The sequence below is a fragment of the Chiloscyllium punctatum genome, chromosome 40 (assembly GCF_047496795.1).
Source record: "Chiloscyllium punctatum isolate Juve2018m chromosome 40, sChiPun1.3, whole genome shotgun sequence".
NCBI classification, from domain to species: Eukaryota; Metazoa; Chordata; class Chondrichthyes; order Orectolobiformes; family Hemiscylliidae; genus Chiloscyllium; species Chiloscyllium punctatum.
In genome coordinates this window covers 16,007,970-16,034,327 of record NC_092778.1, presented here as the reverse complement: position 1 = coordinate 16,034,327, position 26,358 = coordinate 16,007,970, and the positions used below count along the sequence as shown (strand labels likewise).

At 39.9% G+C, this 26,358-nt stretch overlaps 1 protein-coding gene across 1 annotated transcript in view; it reads right to left on the bottom strand.

Moving 5' to 3' along the window:
• Nucleotides 1-26,358, bottom strand: part of LOC140464383 (uncharacterized) — a 486,266-nt gene that overhangs the window by 305,924 nt on the left and 153,984 nt on the right. Inside the window, exons 62-71 of the mRNA XM_072559375.1 lie at nucleotides 25,709-25,876; nucleotides 20,483-20,694; nucleotides 19,566-19,660; nucleotides 17,289-17,416; nucleotides 13,853-14,008; nucleotides 12,414-12,601; nucleotides 11,136-11,221; nucleotides 6,263-6,390; nucleotides 2,129-2,284; nucleotides 1,259-1,446 (exon numbers count right to left, since the gene is read on the bottom strand). Coding sequence (XP_072415476.1) covers nucleotides 1,259-1,446; nucleotides 2,129-2,284; nucleotides 6,263-6,390; nucleotides 11,136-11,221; nucleotides 12,414-12,601; nucleotides 13,853-14,008; nucleotides 17,289-17,416; nucleotides 19,566-19,660; nucleotides 20,483-20,694; nucleotides 25,709-25,876 — 1,505 coding nt within the window. The remainder of the gene's footprint in view (nucleotides 1-1,258; nucleotides 1,447-2,128; nucleotides 2,285-6,262; nucleotides 6,391-11,135; nucleotides 11,222-12,413; nucleotides 12,602-13,852; nucleotides 14,009-17,288; nucleotides 17,417-19,565; nucleotides 19,661-20,482; nucleotides 20,695-25,708; nucleotides 25,877-26,358) is intronic.

Genomic DNA, 26,358 nt, shown 5'->3' with positions numbered 1-26,358 from the left:
AAATCTGAAATTTCTATCCTATACTACTGGATGTTCAGGGAAAAGGTCTAGCCTTCTTTCCGAGGAGAACTGTGGACAAATAGTAAATACAATGCTAGTCACTTCCCAATAATAAATAAAAATTATGCACACATTGATTCATTAAAAAAACAAAATATTACATTTTCTCTCATACTGATGTAACATTTCATAACTAACATTTGAATTGTGAAAATTCATCAAACATGTCTAAGATTTTTCAGTATCACTCAATCTATTATTGTCTTGTCAATATCATCCAGCTCAGTTGCCATAGTCTTACCAGACCATAGGGCTACTGTCTCATTAGAGAGAGATGACTGGTGGTGGTTTAACCTCAGGGCCACCATGCCCAAATGATTCTAATGAAAGCACATTCTGAAAAGTTAGAAACATGTGAATTACGACTTTATCTGAAACCTCTTAAGAACAGGAGAGGTGAGTGTCAGCACAATGTCAACCCTGGACCTTTGACTTGCCCAGTGTTCAACTGCACAGCAATCCTCAGACCAACACAACTTGCAACCCCACACATTACTCTCTCTGCTTAAAGGCATCTTCTACTCTGCCTTTACTTAATCAGCCAACATTCATTATCACTCCTGTCCATTTATCACATATTGACCTCGAAGAGAAAACACTATTCTGTTACAGGTATTACCTTTTCTCATCTATTTGCCCTCATTCATTCCTAAATGTTCTGACTCTTTGGCTGAATTTCGTTTCCAAAAGTTTCAGAGGTCCAACCGATCATTTCTGATGTAAGTTTATTCACTCAATGTTGACAGGTTATTTGAGAGATTGACTCATGGTAAAACATTAATTTTGAGATACTGGATGTCATTAAGAAATAAATGGAAATATTCTCACTTCATTCCCAAAAATACAATGGGTTATCCGAATTCTTGGATAGTAAACATGAAAATGCCAACTAGTGTCTAAACCAACAATGTATTTGAATATACGAGTAACCTACCCCTGTATATGTGTGTGTGTATAATATATATATATAAAAATAAATAAACACACCTATACAGATACATATGTATGCGTGTGGAAAGGGAAATGCAAAAGTTTCTGTGTGAATGTTGTGACAAATATGTACAATCTGATTTCAATACAGGAATGCAATAGGGGTGATCTTGGAGTGTATGCTGATTGTGAGAGATTTGTACTGTTTAAGATTATTGAATTCAACAACAAATTGTAAAGATTTTAGTTCAATATAGAAATAACTTGCATTTCTCTGAAAGTGGAGCATGGGATTTTCAGGGAAATGCTGGAAGTCAAGACGGTTTCAACGATCAACGGCAAAGATGGAATTAGTGTTTCATTAAGCCATTCTTTCACATCTATTTCACTGAGTCCAGAGAGACTTTTCAGAACTTCAGACTGCAGACCGATTATGACAGGAGTTAAGGTATCAATCTGGCAAAGAAGAAGACAGTTTTACTTTACAGCAAAATATTACAATTCTACCATGATAACACAAATTCCCTCAAATTGCCATATGCTTTCCTTCTACTCATTAGATTAATGAGTGAACAGTTTTCCAAAATAGGGAACTTCAACTAAGTACTTGTTATGACCAGTTTTATGTAATAAAAGAGTTGAAACTACATTTTTTGATTTTGATGGTGAATTTTAACCATTTTGTCCCACCCACTGCTGTTCCCTTAACAGGGCGAGGGTTCAATGCCAACACTGTGGAAAAAACAGCTCAGAAAATCGCATCATGGATAAGTAAGGGCAAGGTTAGTTTTCACAGGGCAGTTAATAGTTGGAAAAATGATACTTGGAGTCAGCTTTTTTTGGACAGTCCCAAATTTCAGCCAACTGAGGGGCTCGTGCCCATGAAGTGGGTCAAGAATAACAAGATCCCACAATCCTTGAGTACCGAGCACAATCTTTTATATGTTAGACTATGGGCAACAGATCCATACCTTTGTCTTCCTTTTAATAAGACACTTAGTCCTCCCAAGTACTCTCGCACTATGCACCCCGTATGCTCAGCTCCAATATAATGGAAATAATTTTGGAAAATACGTTACAATTGATCTGCGAAGTGCCGTGATTTCAAAAGTAAAAAAAAAAAACACTTCCAGCTTACATTTGGTATTTTGGTGATGAATTCTCCTACAAATAAATTCAGATCCTGGATGGAATGGATGTTGATTAAGATATTGGTCAGGATCTCAAAGTCATCGATGAATCCAGGCTTACTCAGTAAATCAGCCAATTCACTGGGACTAATGCTGTTCAACACCTGTAAAATATAACGGGGACATATTCATCTTCAACAGATGAACATTGGGTGCTTCTGGGGGCAAATCTTGTTAAATGAGATTTCACATGGAAAAAAGTACATTTTTCAAATGTAAAAGTACACCAAATGTTCATGGGGTGCAACTTCACTCCGTCTCTCTGCAGGAGCAGGACATTATGGAAGTCAGAAAGAAGTTGGGTAGCTCTCCACATCATTCCAGGTCACCAACTTTTGGACACAGATCAAGAAAAATCCATTCCATGCATTGCACAACAGGCAAAGTAGGGCTGAAGTAAAAGTTCAAAGTCACACTCCTTTGCCACCAAGCACAACACATTACACTTCAATTTCAAATTCCAAAGCTGTGTGCAGTTTTGTACTAGCTTTCAATATTGGTGGGATTGGAGGATTAGTTTCCAGGAACTCCTGCAGAGCTGAGTTTGGAACCGCAAATCACGAAATCACCAGACATTTTGCTATCCCGTTTATGATGTTATATTATGATTTTATAAATGCTTTAGTCAATCCTATTGTTGGTTTGTCTGGATGGGACCAGATGGATGAGGAGTGGCACAGCAATCACCATTACTTGGGCCTGTTTGACAAAAAAAATTGTAGAGAGCGCCTCGAACATACAGGGCCCTATCAAAGTGATTAACTTCACAGCCCTAACAAAAGCAGTAACACAGAAGGTCACACTTGCCCAACAGGCTGGTGCAGACTCTAACAACCTTAATACTTCTTCCTCCAATTTCCCTGATCTCTCTCCAGTACCTCTCTCTCATTTACTTAACACATAAAAGCAAAATACTGCTGTCACAGAGAAACCGATGTATAAACTAAGAACAATGGAAATACTCTTCAGGTCTGTCAACTCCTTTTGGTAAAAGAACTGCATTAATGCTTCAGGTCTTTGACCGTACATTTCTTTCTCGCTTCCCCACCAGCCGGCATCCCATTGTTCCTTTGGATAATTGTGTCTGAGGTCCACAGTATCATTCTATTATTCCTATAGTTCAAGATGGCAGTGGAGTAGATGGGCTGAGCCTAGGGCTGGTCTGCTCCTGTTGGTTTTATCCTTTTGTGTTTAAGCTCTTTCTCTTTTATTTTTCATTTTTCTTTGATTTCTTTGAAGTCTGGAGAGCAGCAGGTGAAGGAGGAGGCCTCTGGCGGTGTGGAAATGGCACCTACACCAGGACAAGCTATCACGGCTCCATCCTAAGCCCAGGGTTCTCTGGGTTGACTGCCTAGGCCAGGATTCACAGGCCGGGCTAAGGCTCAAAATGCGCAGCTAGGCCCAGGTGTCCTGAAGGAGGAGGAGTGGCGACCTCAGCACAGTGTGGTAGTTTCATTGTGGTGTGGTGTTCTTGTCACCTTGAAGAGGTTTTCTTCATCTTCCTCTATCTTTGGACTTTCAAAAGATTTTTGATGAGGGCACTTACATAACAGACATTAAACTCAGTATATGGAGTCAGGAAAAATTATCGAAAGAGAACAAGCTACATACAGAGCAGAAAACAGGAGCTACTGAGACTGGCAAACGATGCGAAACTTGAAAGGGTTCAGAAAAGATTTACAAGGATATTGCCAGGGCTGGAGGATTTGAGCTATAGGGAGAGGCTGAACAGGCTGGGGCTGTTTTGCTGGAGCGACAGAGGCTGAGGGGTGACCTTATAGAGTTTTACAAAATTACGAGGGGCATGGATAGGGTAAATAGACAAAGTCTTTTCTCTGGGGTCGGGGAGTCCAGAACTAGAGGGGCATAGGTTTAGGGTGAGAAGGGAAGATATAAAAGAGATCTAAGGTGCAACTTTTTCACACAGAGGTTGGTACGGGTATGGAATGAGCTGCCAGAGGAAGTGGTGTAGGCTGGTACAATTGCAACTTTTAAGAGGCATCTGGATGGGTATATGAATAGGAAGGGTTTGGAGGGATATGGGCCGGGTGCTGGCAGGTGGGACTAGATTGGGTGGGATATCTGGTCGGCATGGATGGGTTGGACCAAAGGGTCTGTTTCCATGCTGTACATCTCTATGACTCTATGGAGGATTTGAACTATAGGGAGAAGCTGTAATAGGCTGGGATTGTTTTCCCTGGACCAACCGAGGCCGAGTGGTGACGTTATAAAGGTTTATAAAATCATGAGGGGCATGGATAGGATAAATAGACAAGGTCTTTTCCCAGGGTGGAGGAGTCCAGAACAAGAAGGCATACGTTTAGGGTGAGAGGGGAAAAATATAAAAGGGGCCTAAGGGGCAACATTTTCACGTAGAGGGTGGTGCCTGTATGGAATGAGCTGCCAGAGGAAGTAAAATTACAGCATTTAAAAGACATCAGGATAGGTAGATGAATAGGAAGGGTTTAGAGAGATATGGGCCAAGTGTTGGCGAATGGAACCAGATTAGGTTAGGATATCTGGTCGGCATGGATGAGTTGGACCGAAGGGTCTATTTCCGTGCTGTACATCTCAATGATTCTACGACTCCTATATGGGTAACAGTGAAAGCCAACATAGTTTGCCTTCCAATAGAATATTCATGCCTACTACCATGAACCCCTACTTACTTTAAGGGTTGTGGGAACCTATGAAACACTCTGTTCTACAACATTACCCAAGACCCTACTTTTAATTGTATATAGGTCTTGCTTTTGTTTGTTTTATCAAAATGGAATACCTCATATTCATCCAAATTAAACTCCATCTGCCAGTCATAGAGTCATAGATTCATAGAGGTGTACAGTACTAAAACAGACCGTTTGATCCAATCATCCATGCTGACCAGATATCCTAACCTAATCTAGTCTCATTTGCCAGCACCTGGCCCATATCCCTGTAAATCCTTCCTATTCATATACCCATATAGATGCCTTTTAAATGTTGTAATTGTACCAGCCTCCACCACTTCCTCTGATAGCTCGTTCCATACACGCACCACCATCTCAGAGAAAAAGTTGCCCCTTAGGTCTCTTTTATATCTTTCCCCTCTCACCCTCTAGTTCTGGACTCCCCCATCCCAGGGAAAAGACTTTATCTATTTATTCTATCCATGCCCCTCATGATTTTGTAAACCTCTATGAAGTCGCTCCTCAGCCTCTGACGCTTCGGGGAAAACAGCCCCAGCTTATTTAATCTCTCCCCATAGCTCAAATCCTCCAATCCTGGCAACATTCTTGCAAATCTTTTCTGAACCCTTTCAAGTTTCACAACATCTTTCCAATAGGAAGGAGACCAGAATTGCACGCAAATATTCCAAAAGTGGCCTAACCAGTGTCAGTACAGCTGTAACATGACCTCCCAACTCCTGTACTCAATGCTCTGACCAATAAAGGAAAGCATACCAAACACCCTCTTCACTATCCTATCTACCTGCGACTCTACTTTCAAGGAGCTATGACCCTGCACTCCAAGGTCTCTTTGTTCAGCAACACTCCCTAGGACCTTACCATTAAGTGTATAAGTCCTGCTAAGATTTGCTTTCCCAAAATCCAGCACCTCGCACTTATCTGAATTAAATTCCATCTGCCACTTGACATAACTGATCAAGATCTCTTTGTAATCTTAGATAATCTTCTTCACGGTCTACAATACCAACCATCTTGGTGTTATCTGCAAACTTACTAGCCACGCCTCCTATATTCTCAATTAAATCATTTATACAAATGACAAACGAAAGTGGAGACAATGAGTAGAACTAGGGGTTCATATGTCCTCTCTGTTGATATATTTCACAGGAACCGGAGCAGGTATCTCTTGTGCTATCTTAGAAAATAGCAAATCTGACAGAACACCAAATTTCAGGCAAGACTTTCCTTTTCTTTTTGTGATACTGATTGAATTCTGGGGTTGAAATTAAAATGGATATGTTGGAAGCTCCCTTCACTGCACTGACTATATCGTGAACAAGAAATAGATGTTCACGCAGAAAGACAGACACTCAGATTTACTTAGTTTCTTAAGAAAAATAATTTTCTTCTTACCTCAGTTAAACGGGCAGGAGGAATAATTGAAAATGCATCCTTCAGAGTTAGGAAGTCAAGGAATGCTTGGAAATAATTCCTCAAATAACGAACAAAACTGTCATTTTTATAACAGTGAAGAGGGAATGCTGGAAAATAATGGAAAATATTATTATTCAACTATCCTATTCATACATAAAATGCTAATTTAGCTTGGGCATTTGAGAGCCCAAAGTTGCAACAGGATGAGATGGATCAAACTATTCATTCATAACTCATTAAAAGTCTAACACAAGTATCAAACTAATCAAAAGCATTGCGAACAAAAGTCTTTATTCTGTTTGAGACCTCAGTTTAACTTATAAATAATATGGATATTTTGGTGGGTTTTCTTTTGCTGTTTTGTCTCCACTGATGCTTAGAATTTTTAAAAGTCACTTTTGAGATTGCTTTGAGATGTGGATAAGTGGATAGTGTACGTTACATAGACTTAATTGTTTGAAGTGTATTAAGAGTGAAGCCTCTGGGGCTGAATGTTCTTGGCCAAAGGGAGGCATGAAGATCTGGGGGAGAAAACAGGTAAATGGTTTGTTGATCAGCCAATTGACTCATGCCCATCTTCGAGAGATAGAGTCATGGAGCCATACTGCACAGAATCAGGCCCTCCAACTCAACTCGTCCACGCCAGGTTTCTCGAAAGTGAACTAGCTCCATTTGCCTGCGTTTGGCCCATATCCCCCAGGGTTTTGCAAGTGGTCAACACAGTAGGGGCAACAAACCCAGGCAGAGATGAATAGCCAATTCAGCATATCTCTAAGCCACTCCAGAAGGAGTTGTCTGTTGGTGGCAAGCCTGGACCCCTCCCCCAGCTGAGGCTAGAGTCCAATGTTGAGGGGAGGATGCTGCTTGGTTGAAGAACAGCACACTTTTGCCCCAGCATATTGTGATGCGATGGTCATAGGCTCAGCCACCTCATGAAGGGTCTACACAAGTCATGGCCGTGCATTGTTTTCAATAACTCCTGTTGATGCAGTACGGTCCCACTGTTGTTTCTGGCTTGTGTGTGCAGTATCTACATCTCCTGATGAGCGACGCCAAGTGACATCCTGTAGGCCCTACTACTGGGCCTTCCATTGTGCTGCTCTTAATTGGATTGGACTCCCAGAAATAGATGACATTCCATCCTGGCCAACTATAGGTTCCTGACACAGAAGTAGTGTCTACCTCAGGATTATGATCCCAAATATGCGGAAACTGTAGGATTGTAGTCACAAGCAGACCAGTTTGGGTAAAGATAACATGTCCCCCTCCTGTAGGGCAGCTTGCATTTGATGTCAGAAAATCAACATTAATTGCAATAAAGATTTTTTTGGAAAATCTGTAAAGGATAAATATTTGGTTGGTAAACCTCAAAAGTTGGATATAAATAGTCTGACCCTTTATAATTGAACATTCCTTTAGCTTAAAGGTTCTCATACAGTCTGCATTTCTGCAATCCTGTCAGGAATGGTGGTGGATAACTAATCTCATTAGAGGAGAGGATTCACAAAGTGGGGGGGGGACATCGAGCATATCAATGCAAAAGACCAGGCTTAAACATTTATATCTATCTTCAGAAGAAGTGCCATGCATAACCTGTCTCAGTCCAGTTCCAAGATCACTAGCCTCACAGACACCAGCCATCCATCACTGTGATTCACTCTTCACGGTACTTAGAAATGGCAGAAGGCACTGGATACTGCAAAGGCTATGGGTCCTGACAATATTCTGGCAATAGTACTGAAAACATGTGGTCTAGCCCTAGCTTGATCACAAGCCAAGCTGTACCAGTACAGTTGTGACAGTGGCATCTACCCAGTAATATGGAAAACTGCACAGGTACGTCCTGCCTATGAGAAGGACAAACACAATCTGACCAAGTACTGACCCAACCCATCCTGATCAGCAGAGTTCAGTACAGAGCAGTCTTCCATTTTACCAGATGTTAAATACATGTAAATAAATTCATGGAAAATCTGGTTTCATATAACAAGGATGGTTTTCACCTTTGCCACTTAGGTAGTGAACTCATTCGATATCGAGAACAATAGCAAAGTAGTTACATTGCTGGATGAGTAAATCAGATGCCTGCATCTGAATACAAGACATGCGAGCTCAAATCTGATCACCGGTTTTTTTAGGTATGTGAAAAGAAAACAAAAAGTGGTTAAAACTAAAACTGGGCCCTTGAAGACAGAAACGGGTGAATTTATTACGGGGAACAAAGAAATGGCAGAAGAGTTGAATTGGTACTTTAGATCTGTCTTCATTGGGGAAGACACGAGCAATCTCCCAGATGTAATAGCGGCTGAAGGACCTGAACTGAAGGGAATTTATATTAGGCAAAAAATGGTGTTGGAGAGACTGTTAGGTCTGAAGGCTGATAAGTCCCCGGGACCTAATGGTCTGCATCCCAGGGTACTGAAGGAGGTGGCTCTAGAAATCGTGGATGCATTTTCCAATGTTCTATAGATTCAGGATCAGATCCTGCGGATTGGAGGGTGGCTAATGTTGTCCCACTTTTTAAGAAAGGAGGGAGAGAGAAAACAGAGAATTATAGACCAGTTAGTCTGACCTCAGTGGTGGGAAAAATGCTGGAGTCAATTATAAAGGACAAAATTACGACACATCTGAACAGCAGTAACAGGATAGGTCAGAGTCAGCATGGATTTATGAAGGAGAAATCATGCTTGACTAATCTTCTGGAATTTTTTGAGGATATAACTCTGAAGACGGACAAGGGAGATCCAGTGGATGTAGTATTACTGGACTTTCAGAAAGCCTTCGATAAAGTCCCACATCGGAGGTTAGTAAGCAAAATTAGGGCACATGGTATTGGGGGCAAAATACTGACATGGATTGAAAATTGGTTGGCTGACAGGAAACAAACATTAGTGCTAAATGGCTCCCTTTCGGAATGGCAGGCGGTGACCAGTGGTGTGCCGCAGGGATCAGTGCTGGGAGCGCAGCTTTTTACAATGTACATTAATGATATAGATGAAGGTATTAAAAGTAATATTAGCAAATTTGCTGATGACACAAAGCTGGGTGGCAGGGTGAAATGTGAGGTGGATGTTAGGAGAATACAGGGTGACCTGGACAGGCTAGGTGAGTGGACAGATGCATGGCAGATGCAGTTTAATGTGGATAAATGTGTGGTTATCCACTTTGGTGGCAAGAACAGGAAGGCAAATTACTACCTAAATGGAGTCAAGTTAGGTAAAGGGGCAGTATAACGAGATCTAGGTGTTCTTGTACATCAGTCAGTGAAAGCAAGCAGGTACAGCAGGTAGTGAAGAAAGCTAATAGCATGCTGGCCTTCATAACAAGAGGAATTGAGTATAGAAGCAAAGAGGTCCTTCTGCAGCTGTAAAGGGCCCTGGACCTGGAATATTGTGCGCAGTTTTGGTCTCCAAACTTGAGGCTATTGAGGGAGTACAACGTAGGTTTACGAGGTCAATTCCCAGAATGGTGGGACTATCATATGTTGAAAGATTGGAGCGACTGGGCTTGTATACGTTTGAGTTTAGAAGGTTGAGCGGGGATCTGATTGAGATGTATAAGATTATTAAAGGATTGGACACTCTGGAGGCAGGAAGCATGTTTCCGCTGATGGGTGAGTCCATAACTAGAGGACACAGTTTAAAAGTAAGGGGTACGCCACTTAGAACAGAGTTGAGGAGAAACTTCTTCACCCAGAGAGTGGTGGGTGTATGGAATGCTCTGCCCCAGAAGGCTGTGGAGGCCAAGTCTCTGGATACCTTCAAGAAAGAGTTGGATAGAGCTCTTAAGGATAGTGTAATCAAGAGTTAAAGCAGGAACAGGATACTGATTGAGGATGATCAGCCATGATCATAATGAATGGTGGTGCTGGCTCGAAGGGCAGAATGGCCTACTTCTGCACCTATTGTCTATTGTCCCTAGGGAATTTTAATTCAGTTAATTAAATATCGCTGAAATAAAAAAGCTAGTATTAGTACCAGTGACTTTGTAACAATTGGATTTTCATTCAAATCCAATTGCTTCCTTAGAAAAGAAAGATTGCCAATTTCACTCCATAGCCTCCTGAGCTTCAGAAATATAGATGAATATTGCTCTCTGAAATAGTCTAGGTGGCTGCTCATTGTATGTAGGAAGTTAGTTCACAACCATGGGGATAGTTCAAGCACTAATGGGGATAGACTTGACAATCATTCTCATATTCTGTAAACGGTGAAAAACAGCTAATAGGAGGAAAATAATGTGTGAACTATTTACTTAGGTATGAGGCCCAGTGGAGCTTAACATGAGAAAATGAAAGTATAGGACCTGTAATTTTCAGCAAGAAGTTTTGGAACATGTTAGAGGTGTCTTAAACTATAAGACATTCTGAAGAACAGGGAGAAATCATAGAACTCTCACAGCGTAGAAAGAGGCCATTCAGCCCATCAAGTCTGCATTGACCCTCCAAAGAGCATTTCATGCAGAACAAGCACCCCTCCCCCCCCCCCCCCCCCCCCCCCCCCCACCACACCCTGTTGCCCTGCATTTACTATGGCTAATCCATCAAACCCGCACATCCCTGGACACTACGGACAATTTAGCACATCTTCAGACTGTGGGAGGAAACCAGAGTGCCCGAGGAAACACTTGCAGACACAGGGAGAACGTGCAAACTCCACACAGACAGTCACGCAAGGGTGAAAGGCCTGGGTCCCTGATGCTGTGGGACAGCAGTGCCAACCAGAAATATATTTATGATAGTGGCTCTGGGACAGGAAAATGAAAAATGGTGCTGGGAGCAAATACACATCAGTTTGAAGATCAAATACATGACATGAAGTGAATAGGCAGAAAGTTTTGTTTATATCATTACCTTTGGCGTAATTTAACAAATTATCAAAAATAATTTCTTGGTCATCAGTCTTCTGCTGCTGTTTGAATAAACTCAATGCCATAACACTGTGGAAAATAAACAGAGGTACTTCAGATACACAAACCACTAGAATGAACAATGTCCCCAAGTATTTAGGAATTAAAATGATTCTCAGTGGTATTCTGAGAAATGCCTTCCTGTTTGTGTATAATTTGCTTATACAATATTTCACTTATTTCAGAAGGAATAAACAATAATTGCAGCACTGCTAGAGGTATTCATTACCGAAGAACAAATCTGAAAATAACCCACACATTCAACCACCTATCAGAAAATTGTATGTTACGTATTATTTATCAAATCAGAAGTAACCTTACATAACTAATAAGTCCCATAATAGAGGTGTAATAATTCATCACATATTGCTAAAGGGTGCGAATGCTCTGTCCCCATTGCTACCTTTGTCAACACCATCCAACAACACACATCTCACATACAAATTTAACTAGCATATACGTAAGGGTGTTAGATAATCTGAGTATTAAGGGGCATACGCTGGGCTTGGTGCAGCAGTGTGTGTAAGATACTGATAACAATAACCCTTTTGTGGTCTTTTTAAAACCACATGAATTCAATTGTTTAATAGGAACACTGAACTGAGTGAAAGCCGAACGAACTGCTGATGCTGTAAATCAGAAACAGGAACACTCAGCAGGTCTGGCACCATCTGTGGAGAGAAATGGACAGTCCTGAAGAAAGGTCACCAGACCTGAAATGTTAACTCTGATTTCTCTCCACAGATGCTGTCAGACCTGCTCAGCTTTTCCAGCAATTTCGGTTTTTGTTTCACAATCAACTGTGGGACTGACTGATGATTAAAAACTCAGTTTTGCTGCATATGTGGCAGCATGTAAAGTTCAGGAACATACTTGTTCAGTTTGTTCAATCCTAAAACTGCTGCGAATATTGTGTTTGTGAATCATAAACGTGGAGCAGGAGTTTAAGATGACACATAGTTAGAATGAATGGATTGTGGTCAAGGGACTTCACATCATTTACATTTGAATGAGGTCAGCAAAGACAAAATGGAAACGCAATAAGGCAATGGTGAAAGTTGCACGTGTGCTAACGTGAAACATACGTAACCCAGTTTTATCACAATGAATACGATATCTTCTAGTGAGATATAGTCTAGTTGCTCTTTAGAATCCCATTTATGATCCTTTTGCAACGAATACACATTTCAGTTGAAGATAGAATAGAAAAAAGAACACTTACATCTTTTCAAATGCAAAACATGAAATTTCAATGCTGTTATTGGAATTGAAAACAGTGCTGGTGATCTCAGGCAGAGCTGGAACTAGTACAGTGCTAATCCATTCTTTCACATTTAGATCATCAATTCCAGACAGGCTTCTGGAAAACTCACGCTCCAACCCTTTTATAACATCAGCTAAAAGATCGCTCTGAAAAAGGAAACAGTTGCTTAAATTATGCATTCACACTTTAAGGTAACACAAATTCCTTCAGCTTGCAACATGATATTTTTCCACCGTCTAGAGTTATGAGGCAAGATTAGGTTCTCGAAACAGAAAACTAGACATGAGCATTTGCAACACACACATTTGAGAAGGGACTGAGATTATCATTCTGTGATTCTGACACACCAGTTTAAGTTGCACCTATCTACCCCCAACCGACTGTGGATGAGTCCTTATCTGAGTGCAGTCTTGCTATGAGTGCTACAGATAAGATAACTAGTCCAATACAGAGTACAAGAGCATGGATGTGCTGAACTTATGCAAGACACTTGTTAGATTAGGCTTGGCTTCATCTGGAGGCTCACTGAAGATGTTACCTATATGGTGACGTAACATCTGAAAATGAACCTTCCAGCTCAGCGAGCAAACCTACATCCACACTTGTTAGATGTCCATCGGAGTACTGTATACAGCTGTGGGCGGTTCATTACAGGACAGATGAGAATGCACTGAAGAGAGTGCAGAAACAATTTACAAGAATGGTTCCCAGAATGAGAAACTTCAATTTTGAGAATATACTGAAGAAGTTGAGACTGTTCTCCACGGAGAGAACGCTGAGAGGAGATTTGAATAGTGAGAGTATGGAGCACACTGCTGGAAATGTAGTAGAGTTAGTTCAATTGAAGTATTCAAGAGGGGGATTGGATAATTACTTGGATAGAAATGGTATGCAAGGATATGGAGAAAAGACAGGACGTTGGCACTCGGTAACAGAATAGGGGTAGACAACTCGAGCCAAATGGCCTCCTTTTTCACTGTAAAACTACTGTGCTTCTGTGATTGAGTCACCACATAATTTGTGGTGTAAAACATTGAGGTGGCCCAACAGTTACGACCAGTTGAAGTAACCAAGTGTTACTTGATTTTGAAGAGTTAAGGACACTACATGGTTGGAAGTTTGAACCTTGCAGCTAATTATTGTCAGCCAGCTGGCTTGTGGATCTGAAATGGAGAAAAGAACAATTCTTCCTGCCCACCAGATCATCTGTTTATTTTAATGTGCAAGCAACACATCTACTTGCTTATTTGTCCTCCTGTTACTGAAGCAGTCAGACTTCAGATAAATGGCACTGCAAAACGTTGGTAAAATGCTCTGATATCATTTTGGGAGACCATTACAGCTACTGTGCATTTTTTAATGATTTCTTAAAACTATAGGTAACACTTGTAGCTCACATCTTGTGTTTCAATGATGAATTGATCGATAAATGCAGCCAGATTCTTGGTGGGTTCGATGTGGATTAAGACGATGGTCAGTAATCTGTTGTCATTAATGAATCCAGGCCTGCTCAGTGCCCGAGCCGTTTCTCTGGGATCAATGCTATTCACCAACTGTAAAATCACAATACAGTAATGTTATAATTTTATCTAAATAGAAGCAAACTGGATGAAACATTGAATGTTAAAGAGACAAAAAGTAAACTCTTTATGAGCCTCATTGGTTACTTGCTGCAAATCAATATAAAGAGTTTAGAGACACTCTAAAGAAAGAAATCAGGAAGGCAAAGATGCGGTATGAGATAGCATTGACAGATAGGATTAAGGATAATCCAAAGAGATTCTACAAATGCATTAAGTGTAAGAGGGTAACTAGAGAAAGGCCTCTTAAAGATCAAGGAAATCATCTTTGTGTTGTACGCCAAGAGGTGGGAGACATACTAAATAAATATTTCACGCCAGTTTTACTATGGAGAAAGAAATGGAGCCAAGAGAAGGCAGGGAAATAAATATTGATTTTTTTTAAAACAGTTCACATCACAAAAGAGGAAGTTCTGGAGGTCCTAGAGAATATAAAGATGGATGAATCTTCCATACCTGATTGAATGTATTCTAGAACATTGTGGAAAGTTTGGGAGGAAATTGCAAGGCCCTGAAGAAATATTTGCAACATCTATAACCACAGGTGAAGTGCCTGATAACTGGAGGGTGGCTCATGCTGTACCTTTGATTAAGAATGGTTGTAAGGAGAAACCAGGGAACTATAGACATGTGAGTCTAACTTCAGTTGTGGGCAAATTGTTGGAGATGATTTTAAAAGATAGGATTTATGGACATTTAGAGAGGCAATAATTGATTACAGATAGTCAGCATGGCGAAGAAAATTATGTCTCACAGATTTGATTGAGTTTTTTGAGGAACTTACCAAAAAGATTGATGAAGGCAGAGCAGTAGACGTTGTTTACTTGGAATTTAGTAAAACATTTAACAAGGAACCACATGGTCAACTAATTAGTAAAATTAAGTCACATGAGATTCCGTGTGAGCTTGCCAATTAGATGCATAATTGGTTTAATGGCAGGAGACAGAGTGGTGGTCGAGCGTTGTTTTTCGGATTGGAGGCCTGTGACCAGCAGTGTTCCACAGGGGTCAATTCTGGGCCCTCTTTTGTTTGTCATTTATATAAATAATTTGATGAAAATATAGAAAGCATGGTTAGTATGTCTGCAGACGACACCAAAATTGGTGGCATACTGAACACTGAAGAAGGTTTTCTAACATTATGAAGGGATTTTTGATCAAGTTGGTCAAAGGGCTGAGAAATGGCAGATGGAGTTCAATCTGAATAAATGTGAAGTGTTGCATTTTGGTCCAACAAATAGGGGTAGAACTATGCCTAGTTACAGTTAAGGGTAAGACCTTGGGTAGTGTTGCAGAACAGAGGTACATAAGTTTGCATCACATATAGACAGGGTGGTTAAAAAGTCTTTTAGCACACTTGGCTTCATTGCTAGACACTTGAGTGTAGGAAGTAGGACATTATATTGGGGTTGTATAGGACATCATGAGGCCTCTTCTGGAGTACTGTGTCCAGTTCTGGTTGCCCAGTTATAGGAAGGATATTACTAAGCTGGAGAGGATTCTCAAAAGATTTATCAGCATGTTGCCATATACGGAAGGTTTGAGTTATAAAGAAAGGCATTGTTCACTGGAGTGTAGGAGGTTGAGAGGTTTATAAAATGAAAGATATAAATAGGGTTAATGGTGGGAGTCTTTTCCCTCGGATGGAGTATTTCAAGACTAGGTGGTACATTTGTAAGGTGAGAGGAAAGAGATTTATAAAAGACATGACGGGCAATTTTTTGCACAGAGGGTGGTTCACATGTGGAATAAACTTCCTAAGGAAGTAGTAGATGTGGGCACAATTATAACATTTTAAAAAACACTTAGATAGGTACATGTATAGTAAAGGTTTGGAGGGATAACGCCCAGGTGCAGGCAGGTGGGAGAAGTTAGTTTGGGATTATGTTCAGCATGGACTGGTTGGACCAAAGGGTCAGTTTCTGTGCTGTATACCTCTACAACTCTACCCATCCCAACTCTGCAAAGATGGCATAGTGGGAGGGTGGAACTGGGCAATAGGGACATCAGTTGGCCGGGCTGTTCTTATACCATACTTACAATCCTGGCAAGGATTCTTATTACAATTATCCTCATTGAAGAAAAGAAGCATTGCCTGAATCATTTGAATATCAATGTCATCCAGACAATGCAGCTTGAATCCTCTCAGTGCAATCTCATTGCACACTAAGAGCTCATAGTATAATGGTCATTTAATGTCTAGCAGAAATAATCACCTTTGAATCATTTTTCATTCTTTTCCACAAAGGTCTTTAAAGAAAGACTCCAATGAGGTCCTCTCCTAGTAGCTTGCATGGAACTGACTGGTGATAGGGATGGTGATGCTGATTATAGTAGAAATACTGATGTTAGCCAAACTGCAACTAATAAGACAGTGAATGCAAGCAGCAGGCAAAATGAAATCATGAGTGGAACTCAGAGTGCTAAGAGAACTGAAAATCTCTTTGCGTTCAAGTGGTTGCAACTCTTTCCCACAAGGTTGGGGCCAGAATGTGGCTCTACGAAGATGATTAAGGAAATTCACCGCCGCTGAGGTTTCCTTTGCTAGTGCAATACTATCTTGAGTGGTAATAACATGTTACAATGGTAAAGACACTCAGGAAATACTGAGATTTGCATTCTCCTGTTCCTCAGGTTCCAGATAGTTCCATTTTGGTTTCTGCTTCAATGTTTAGCGAAGATGTGTTTTCTGTGTTCTTTAGTCACATTAATAATCCTCTGCTTGGCTTTATTTAAAAACTGTTGCAGGCATTCTGAAGGGTATTTGCATATTTATTTTACTTAAATTGATACAGAATCTCTGAAATTTCTTATTTATCAACTCCAGAAAAGCCAATAAAAGGATAGCATAATTTTAGTAACTAAGTATAATTAATTGGACTTTGTTTCAGTTTTTTATAGTGTCAACTTTTATTCACTGATATTATTCCTAACTGAGTCATACTTTGACACAACGACAGGAGACTTGGCTCAGAATTCTAAATGTAATTGTATTCAGCTCACGAAATTATGCTATGGCCACTCACAGGACACTGAAAGATATGGAAAGCAAATATTTCTTTTCAGTTTGTAGCACAGTGACCAAATGCAGAAAGATAACGTCTGGAATGCAAATATAGGCACATTGAAATTTGCCAAATTAATTATAGCGGCAAGAGGTAGATCAAGGAATCAATGTTGATGTGGAATAACCAATCAACAGTTATATCCATCTGATTTACTCAAGAGAAATCATTTTAAAAATTGTTTATACCTCATTTACAATGCCAGGAGGAGCCAGATTAAATACATCCTTCAGAGTTAGAAAGCTGGCGAACTTTGGGAATGACTTCTTCAAGAACCGAAGAAAACTGTCTTTGTTGTAACAATTAAGAGAAAACGCTGTGAAAAGCAGAAAGTATTCAGTTACTTTTCAATTATATTTCTTGGGCAAACAAGAATAATTTGTCTTTAACTCCTGAGAGCCAAACTAAAGCAAACTAAAAGAGGTAGAGCCATTCATTACCCAATCACTAATTTCCTAACAAATGATGACACAATGGTGAAAATAGCCTGGAGCATCAAACAAGATTTTCTAAAGTTCTGTTTCAAGTTTTCCCCTGAGACTACTGCATTTTGGTACAACAGGAGTAGGACTTATACAATTAATGGTAGGGCCTTGGGTGATATTGTAGAACAGAGGGACCTAGGGGTTCAGGTACATATTCAGAAGCAATGTTGAGGCAATTATTTCAGCTAATTTAGCTGTTTAATACTTTTGATTAAATTTTACCTTTCTTGGTTGGGATTTGTCGTTCATCTTTAACTATCTTAAAGGACGTTCTGATTCAAACACGTAAGTCAGCATTTACCCTCCCGAGGAGAGGCAGGTAGGGCAATTTATTGGACAAATCAGCAGCAGGGAGATACCAAACCCTTCACCACCTTAGCAATTAAATTCTGGGTGAGATCTGACTGGACTTTCTGACTGTATTTTTCCAGTCAGCCCTAAGGTTTCCAAACATAATGGGGGTGGGGGTGGGGGGGAGCAGGTAACTGCTCTCCAGATGCTCCACTAACTAAGGTTAATGGTTAATATCATTCATATCACCACATGGATTAACTGTGTTGCCAGTAGGTGGCAGTTCTCTGGACAATTAACAGAGTGAAACAGATACAGAAATTGCAGGAGGAACACAGGCATCTGTGAAAAGGAAACAGAATTAACATTTTGAGTCCGGTCGGATTCTTCTTCTCTGCCTTTATGAAACAGACTGGCCTCAATCTGCACCATTTTAAGTGCGATTAGGTGCAAAGGTGAGGTGGTCATCGAAACTCTCCAACCATCCTTTCTATGGTTCCACCCTCCTCCTCTCTCTTAAGTCCCCACCAGCAGCCCCAGCCAGTATAAGAGCCCTGCTACTCACCATAGCAGACACCATCCGGTTTACCTGCATCTTCAGGAATGATAAGATAACACTATCCAGGAAGCAATGTATAGAAAACTCCACTGTGTAGATGAGCATTTGATTCGGTGTGCTGTCTCATTAGTGTTGGAGGGGTGTGTCCCACTCAATGATTTCCACCCCCACATTTCAATTCAGCAATAAAAAAAATTCCCAGCCCCAGTGTGGGACTGGGGACACAGTGGAATATGACATTTAGGACCTATCCCTGGCTTCTTTTTGAAGGAGTGTCACTACATTCAAAGTATTAACTCTGTTTTCTCTCCACAGATGCTGCCAGATTGCTGAGTTTCAGTTTCTGTTTATTTCAGATCTTCCGCATTCGGAGATCTTTGTTTTACTTGAAGGTACAAGAAGTTATAAGGGGATACTTTTCTTTATTTGAGTGACTGGCCTCAATCTGCTCCAGTCTAAGAGTGAGTCAGTGGCAAATGGCACAGAGTATCAGAGCTGGGAGGAAACGTTAGAATTACTCTTATTAGTTCTTTAGTCCACAGCTAGAATATTGCATACAGTCCCAGTCACTGCATTACAGGACAGAAGTGATGACATCAGCAAAAAGAGATTTATAAGGATGTTGCCAGGATGTTGTGTGACTTCTGACTTTATAAAATTATGCAGGGCCTAAATTGAATGAATTGGAATGACCTCTTTCTCTGTAGTAGAGGGATCAACAACCAGGTGCAGAGATTGAAAGCAATTGGTAGGAGGATTGAAAATGTGCTGGCAAAGTTGGGGAGGGATAGTATTTTCTCCCAGAAGGTAATTGGGGGTGTGTCTGAAATAGTGGTAGAGAAAGGAAACTCATCACATATATTAAAAAAAACTTGCACACACACGCAACTTGGAGAGACAGAATGGATTAAACAGAATCCTTCTGGTTTGTAATTTTTCTATGTTAATAATATCCTTCAAAATTCTTCTTATAAGAAGATCAAATGATTGTGAGGACTGAGGCCAGTCTGTTTAATATTGAGCAAACTTATACTGTATCTTATGCAGTAGAAGCTTTTCAAAATTATGGCTCATTTTGCCAACAATTATTTGCGCCATGCTCTTTATATACAGTTGACCTTCATACTTACCTGTGGTGTTGAGAAAATTAAGAACCCCCTCTTGCAGCACTGTCATTCTTGTTTCTGGTGGCATTTCCCTCAGACCATAACTGAGTCCTTGTACACTAGCGCAGGAAAGAAATATTAAAGTTTTCGATTAGATGTCAAATCTATAGCAATCATACATCCTTGTAAGCAACCAGTGGTGGACACTTTGAAGCACTACATAACTTTATTTCAAAACTCCTGTATTTTCAGCTATTGTATTATTCTTCATTTTAGGGCAAAAAGGATGAATTTTTCAGCAGTATCTGGTAATCTGTTCGCCCGTGAATCGACGTTCTGCATTTCAAAAGTTTCTTTTCAAGGAGGCAAATGACAGACACCCGAGGGTCATTTCTTACTGAGTGGAGTTTCTTTTATACACAAGCCTCACATTGTCATGTAAGGTATTTATCGGAGAACTGAACAAAAACAATCCAAACAACGCTACTGATTTAAATGCCCTCAGAATAGCACTTTAAAATGAAATCATCTGGAATTTAATTTCAATTTACAATTTCTAATTGTTTGGAGCGATTAATTGATTGGCAAAGCCCAAATATTTGAGAAGATTCTCCAGTTCAGAAGACAGCCAGATTTTCCATCATAACCACAATTCTTTAAATGGAAAATCTAGTTGTGTCAACTGGAGCTTTATTTCTTGGATTTATAATATAATGGCAATAACATAATATTAATAAAAAGCAAAATAAGAGGTATGGAGATAGGGCTCCAATGCTTTCAGCTTACATTTCTAAATATAATCTGAATGACCAAGTATTAAAACAAAAATATTACAATTATATTGTACATCACTTAGTAATAAGTTAAAATGTTCCGACATGGTTCTTCTTCCCATTGACTATATAAAGATGAAGTACTGTAATGGAGGATGATACACTTACATAACCTGGAAACCATCACAAGTAATGTTCCTCATCAGAAAGCCGTTCAGCACTGACTGGGAAATACCAGCAATGAAAGGTCTGAATCTCTCCTGGAACCATTTCCTCAGGAAATCTGCATTGGTTAAGTTTTCATTGGTCTTCACGATCTCCCACAGAGCATTCATGAACGTAATCTTTGTCATCAAAGGAATTGATGATGTGTTCTGGGTCTGAAACAAGCAATGATATGTGTCCAAGTTTTGAGTCAAGAGAGTTCTTTAAAAGTTTCAAAACTGATTGGGTTTTTTTATGCATCAGAGACAATTGGCTTCACTAACATTAGCAATCAAGGATGATCTGCCCTATGATCAACAACAATAACTTGTATTCAACTGCAGAAAAAAACGTCCCAAGGCACTTCACAAAGTTGTAGAAGCTGAGCCAAAACTGATGGCATTTGGGTTGAGATGATGATACACTTTCATTGGGAGCAGGGTCCCCTGGCTCCTGAATGGTGAAGCGTGAAATAACTTGAATACTGAGGGTCTTGATTCAATGCAGCCAGCAAGCCATGACAGTGAAGAATAATTCAAGATCGTGTGCATGTGTGCCTGTGTCTGAATGCATGCACATACGTGTGTGTGTGTGTGTGTGTCTGCATTTACAGATGTTATGCATGTACATTTGTGTGTTTCTGTGTCTGTGTATATTTGTGTGTGCACGTGTGTGAGAGACAGCGAGCTAGTGACAGAATGGGTGCTTAAATAATGGAGGTTGGGATAGGGAAGAAATTGTTCTGGTGTAGCCCTGCCTCTATTACCAAAACCTCACATCTCAGAGAAAATGGCAAGGCACAATTAACATCAAGAGTTAAATTCAATAATGTCCTTCAAGGAAGAAAATCATACGTGATTTGGACTACATGTGACTCCCTATTCACAGCTATGTGGCTGACTCTTAACCGCTCTCTGGGCAATTAGATGTGGGCAATAAATGTGAGTATAGCCATTGACACCAACATCACGTTGACAAATAACAAAAAAAGTTGATGGCACCAATAGAAATAAATGAATTTTACTTAATAGCTATTACTGAGACAATTTTGCAGAGAGACTGGGACTGGGAACTCAATATTCAAGTATATCCAATATTTCAGAAAAATGGGCGATAAGGAAAAGGAAGTGGGATAGTGTTGTTAAAGAAGGAAAGTCTCAGTGTGATGGTGGCTGCTGATATGGATGAAATTAATCACAATGTGGAATCAGTTTTGGTGGAAATAAGGAATGATAAGGGAAAGAAGTCATAGGAATAAGTTGTCCGCAGCCCCCGAAGAGTGGCCTCAATGTGGGACAACATAGATCAGGAAATAATGCAGGCAGATAAGAAAGGCATTACAATTGTCATGGGTGACATTAATCTGTATACTGACTGGACATATCAAATGTGTAAAGGGAAAATGGAAGTTCAATTTGTGGAGTGCATCAAGGATTACTTATTTCTTGCACAATTTACACAGGAACAGATTATTCTAAATCTGGTAATGTGTAATGAAACAGGATAAGTAAGAGATCCTCATATTTAAGGAACCATTAGGAGGTAATGAGAAGGACATGGTGGAATTTGAAATTCAGTTTGAGGGAGAGCAAGTCAGTTATAGAGTCATAGAGGCATACAGCACGGAAACAGACCCTTCGGTCCAACCAGCCCATGCCAAACATAATCCCAAACTAGTTCCACCTGCAAGCTCCTGGCCCATATCCCTCCAAACCTTTCCATTCCTGTACTTATCCAAATTTCTTTTAAATGTTGTAAATATATCCACATCCACCACTTCCTCAAGATGTTCATTCTACACATGAACCACTCTTTATGTACAAAATTTACCCCTTATGTTTTTTTTAAATCTCTCTCCTTTCACCTTAAAAATGTGCCCTCTAGTCTTGAAATTCCCCACCCTAGGGAAAAGACAGCTACCATTACCTCTATCTATATCCATCATTATTTTATAAACTATTATTATTATTATTTTAGGGCAGCACAGTGGTTCAGTGGTTAGCACTGCTGCCTCACAGCGCCAGGGACCCAGGTTCGATTCCAGCCTCGGGCGACTGGCTGTGTGGAGTTTGCACATTCTCCCAGTGTCTGCATTTCCTCCAGGTGTCCTGGTTTCCTCTCACAATCCAAAGATGTGCAGGTTAGGCGAATTTCCCATAGTGTTCAGGAATGTGTAGGCTAGGTGCATTAGTCAGGGGTAAATATAGGGGAATGGGACTGGGTGGGTTACTTTTAAAGGAACAGTGTGGACTTCTTTCTGAAGGGCCTGTTTCCACGCTGTAAGGATTGTAATCCTAAAATAAAATTCTATAAGGTCCTTCTCAACCTCCTATGCTCCAGTGAAAAAAGTCTCAGCCTATCCAGCCTTTCTTTATATGGCAACATCCTGGTAACTCTCTGCTGAACCCTCTCCAGTTCTCATACCAGTGTCCTCAACTTAAATAAGGACAGTTACAGAGTGTGAAGAAAGAGTTGGCTAAAGCAGACCACAAGAGTGGACGCATAGAAATGTCAATAGATGAGCAGAGGGAGATATTTAAAATAGGATGTTCAGCAAAAATCAGCTGGTCAACAGAATGGCTTTGATGAAAAGGATAAACAAAGGTAGTAAACAAAACCTACGGAATACCAAATGGTGAAAACTCGTGATAGGCAAGAGGATTGGCATTCTGTTTTAGGAACCAGCAACAGATGACTGAAAAGCTAATAAAGCGGGAGAAAATTGGTTATGAAAGTAAATTGGTAAGAAATGTAAAAACAAACAGCAAGAGTTTCAATGGGTATATGGTAAGAGAGTAGCTAAACATGACTATAGGACTCTTGGAGGATTAACACTCCAAGATCCTCATCGTCACTGGCTCTCTCTGACACATACTGGTTCCAAACTCAGCTTTCTTAAAAGGCTGACCTAACTCTTTCTTATACCCATAACAAAAATAGACCGAAACCCATGAACTTCTGATCGAAATCCAAACTCTGAAAAGGTATTTATATACTATTATACATTATATTAGTATAAATAAAATAAATCACATCTTTAATCACATGACTTTTAAAGTTTCTGGCATTTTCTCTAAAAATTCATGACTATAAATTGCAGTTTACAAGTTTACTTTATGTTTAATACTATTCTATTTATCAGTGCAAAAATGCATGTTTAAGCCTCTACTTCATGTATTAATCGATCCCCCATTTACAACTAATACATTTACTTCATATTAGACATTGGCCCCAGCCATTCAGCTAGGAGATGTGTGTTTGGGGTTATATTCACCTGATACAGCACGTGTAACTACTGACACACTGCCAGCAAGCAGGCTGTGTTGCCAAGATGTCTGAGAGTTTAAAACATGTTCAAACAGAGCAGACCACTCGTAGCCATGAACAACCATGAGTTTGTGCAATGCCAGCGATGCAAAATCATACTCAGTGTATTCGTCAATCCCTGCCTATTTTTGGTTTCAAAGCTTATCTGTCACAAGCTATGCTATGTACAATGCCTTTTCGTTAGCTGTCAAAATATATGTAAACGGATCTATCATTTTTAATACTACAACCACCTTTTTGGAGCTAATGATAAAATCAATTGTTTATTATTTTATTGTGATCATCAATATATGTGGTTGGGCTAATGGAAGTGTTGAAATGCTGCAGCATAACGAAATCAAATTGTCTAGATGTCACTACTTCAAACCTACTGTGAAAAGTTGATGGGTGTATTCTGTATTTATCAGCACACATTTAACAGATTGGTTTACAGAGCTCACAAGATAAAGAATGCAGGTTCACAATTATAGTCCAACAATATGGATTGTCCCTTTCAGGCAGTTATGAATCTGAATATCTGAGTGGGTGGTGGAGGCAGATTTCCTTTTGGTTTCAAAAGAGAATTGGATTACCATCAGGCGAAAATAGAAATTTGCAGGGCCAGGCAGGTGAGTGATATGAGATGAATTGCTCCTGCAGAGGCTAGTACAGATACTACAGGCCCAATGGCTTCCTTCTGTGCCATACGATTCTACTTTCAACAAATGAATTGTGAAAATAGCACATTTCGGAAGCAAATTCAGAAATAATACTGACTACAAACACAGAAATTGATGGAAAATCTTAGCACATCTGACAGCATCTGTGAAGAGAAATCAGAGTCAACATTTTGAGTCCAGTCTCCTTTTCTCTGAACTCTGCTATGTTAACTCTGATTTCTCTCCACAGATGCTGCCAGATCTGTTGAGCTTTTTCGAACAATTGCTGCTTTTGTTTCTAATTTAAGCATCTGCAGTTATTTCAGTTTTTACAATACTAACTGCACTCAGATGTATAATTTGCAAATGATTAAATACACCATTCAATCCCACTGAGCCTGCTCTGCCATTCACTTAGATCATGGTGAATCTGCACCATATTTCTATTTACTCTTATTGACTCCCAACATATTGAGACTCTTATTAAAAAACAAAAGAAAATGCCTTGAAAACTCTAAAAGTTCCAGAACATGTAGCCTCAATAGGAGAGGGAGTTGAAACATATTTGTTACCCTCTGTGTGGGAAAAGTGATTCTTAAATTGCTTTCCTAAATAGCCCAAGACTAATTTAATGATTACATTCCCTCATTCCTGACTTTGTATGAGGGTGTATGTTTCTGCAGCGATTCCAACAAATATTTTTAACAGTAAATATTTTGATCAAATGAGTTATAAGGACAAGCTGGAAAAACTCCGGTTGTTTTCTCTGGAGCAGCCGAGACTGACGGGAGACTTGATAGGACTCTATAAAATTGTGAGATGCATAGATAGGGTTGATGGTCAAAATCTTTTACCCCAGAGTTGAAATGTCTAATACTAGGGTCATGCATTTAAGGTGAGAGGGAGAAGTTCAAAGGAGATGTGGGGAGCAAGTTTTTTTAGATAGAGAGCGGTAGGAGGCTAGGACATGCTGCCAGGGCTTGTGGTGGAGGCAGATACAACAGGGGCATTTAAGGGACTTTTAGATAAGCATGAGGATATGCAAGGAATGGAAGGATATGGACCAAGGACAGGCAGAAGGGATTAGTTTAATTTGGTGTCATGTTCGGCACAACATCATGGTCCAAAGGGCCTGTTCCTGTGCTATACAGTTCTATGTTATATAACCGAATCTTCAAACCTCAAGTGATTAGAAATCAAGTTTATGCAAGCAATAATTAGTTACCCTGTTGTTGAACTTGTCCAGTGCTTCGTTCCGTGTGGTTTCCTCAAATTTCTGAAGGAAAACGGTCAGTGCTATTTCATCTGAGGTATTCAGAACCTTTGGGCCAGTGAAGCAGTCAAATATGGAAGATAAAACTTCACTGTCTACCTGTATCTTCAGTAGATCAGTCTGCAAAGTAATCAGATATGAAAATTGAGATGGATTGAGGCATTACCTCACAAAAAACAAAATTCTTGATTGGATCCAGCAGTGGATACAAGGACTGATGTCGTTCAAGGACAAAGCTCACTACCTTCTCATGGGCAATAAGGGCTTTGATAACCAACCACTGCCAATTCCATGATCAAACTTTATAAGAAAAAATTAACAAGTGAACATTAAAAAATAGTATTGCTTTATCTACAGTTCGTTGAACCTTCTATTTTCTCCTCAAAATAACAGCCTTCATTTTGAGAATTCAGTCAATTCTTGAAATCTGAACATGTTCCAGAATGTAAAGGAACACCATAAATTCACTGGGGTTGAAAGTCATTGCCATTTCCAAAGTCTTTCCATTGTAAGTCTAACAGGCTTGTAGTAGTAGGGCCACAGACTAGTTGAGTACCCAGCTACAATGAATCCTGACATTGCCTGGTGTTTCCTGTGGTCTT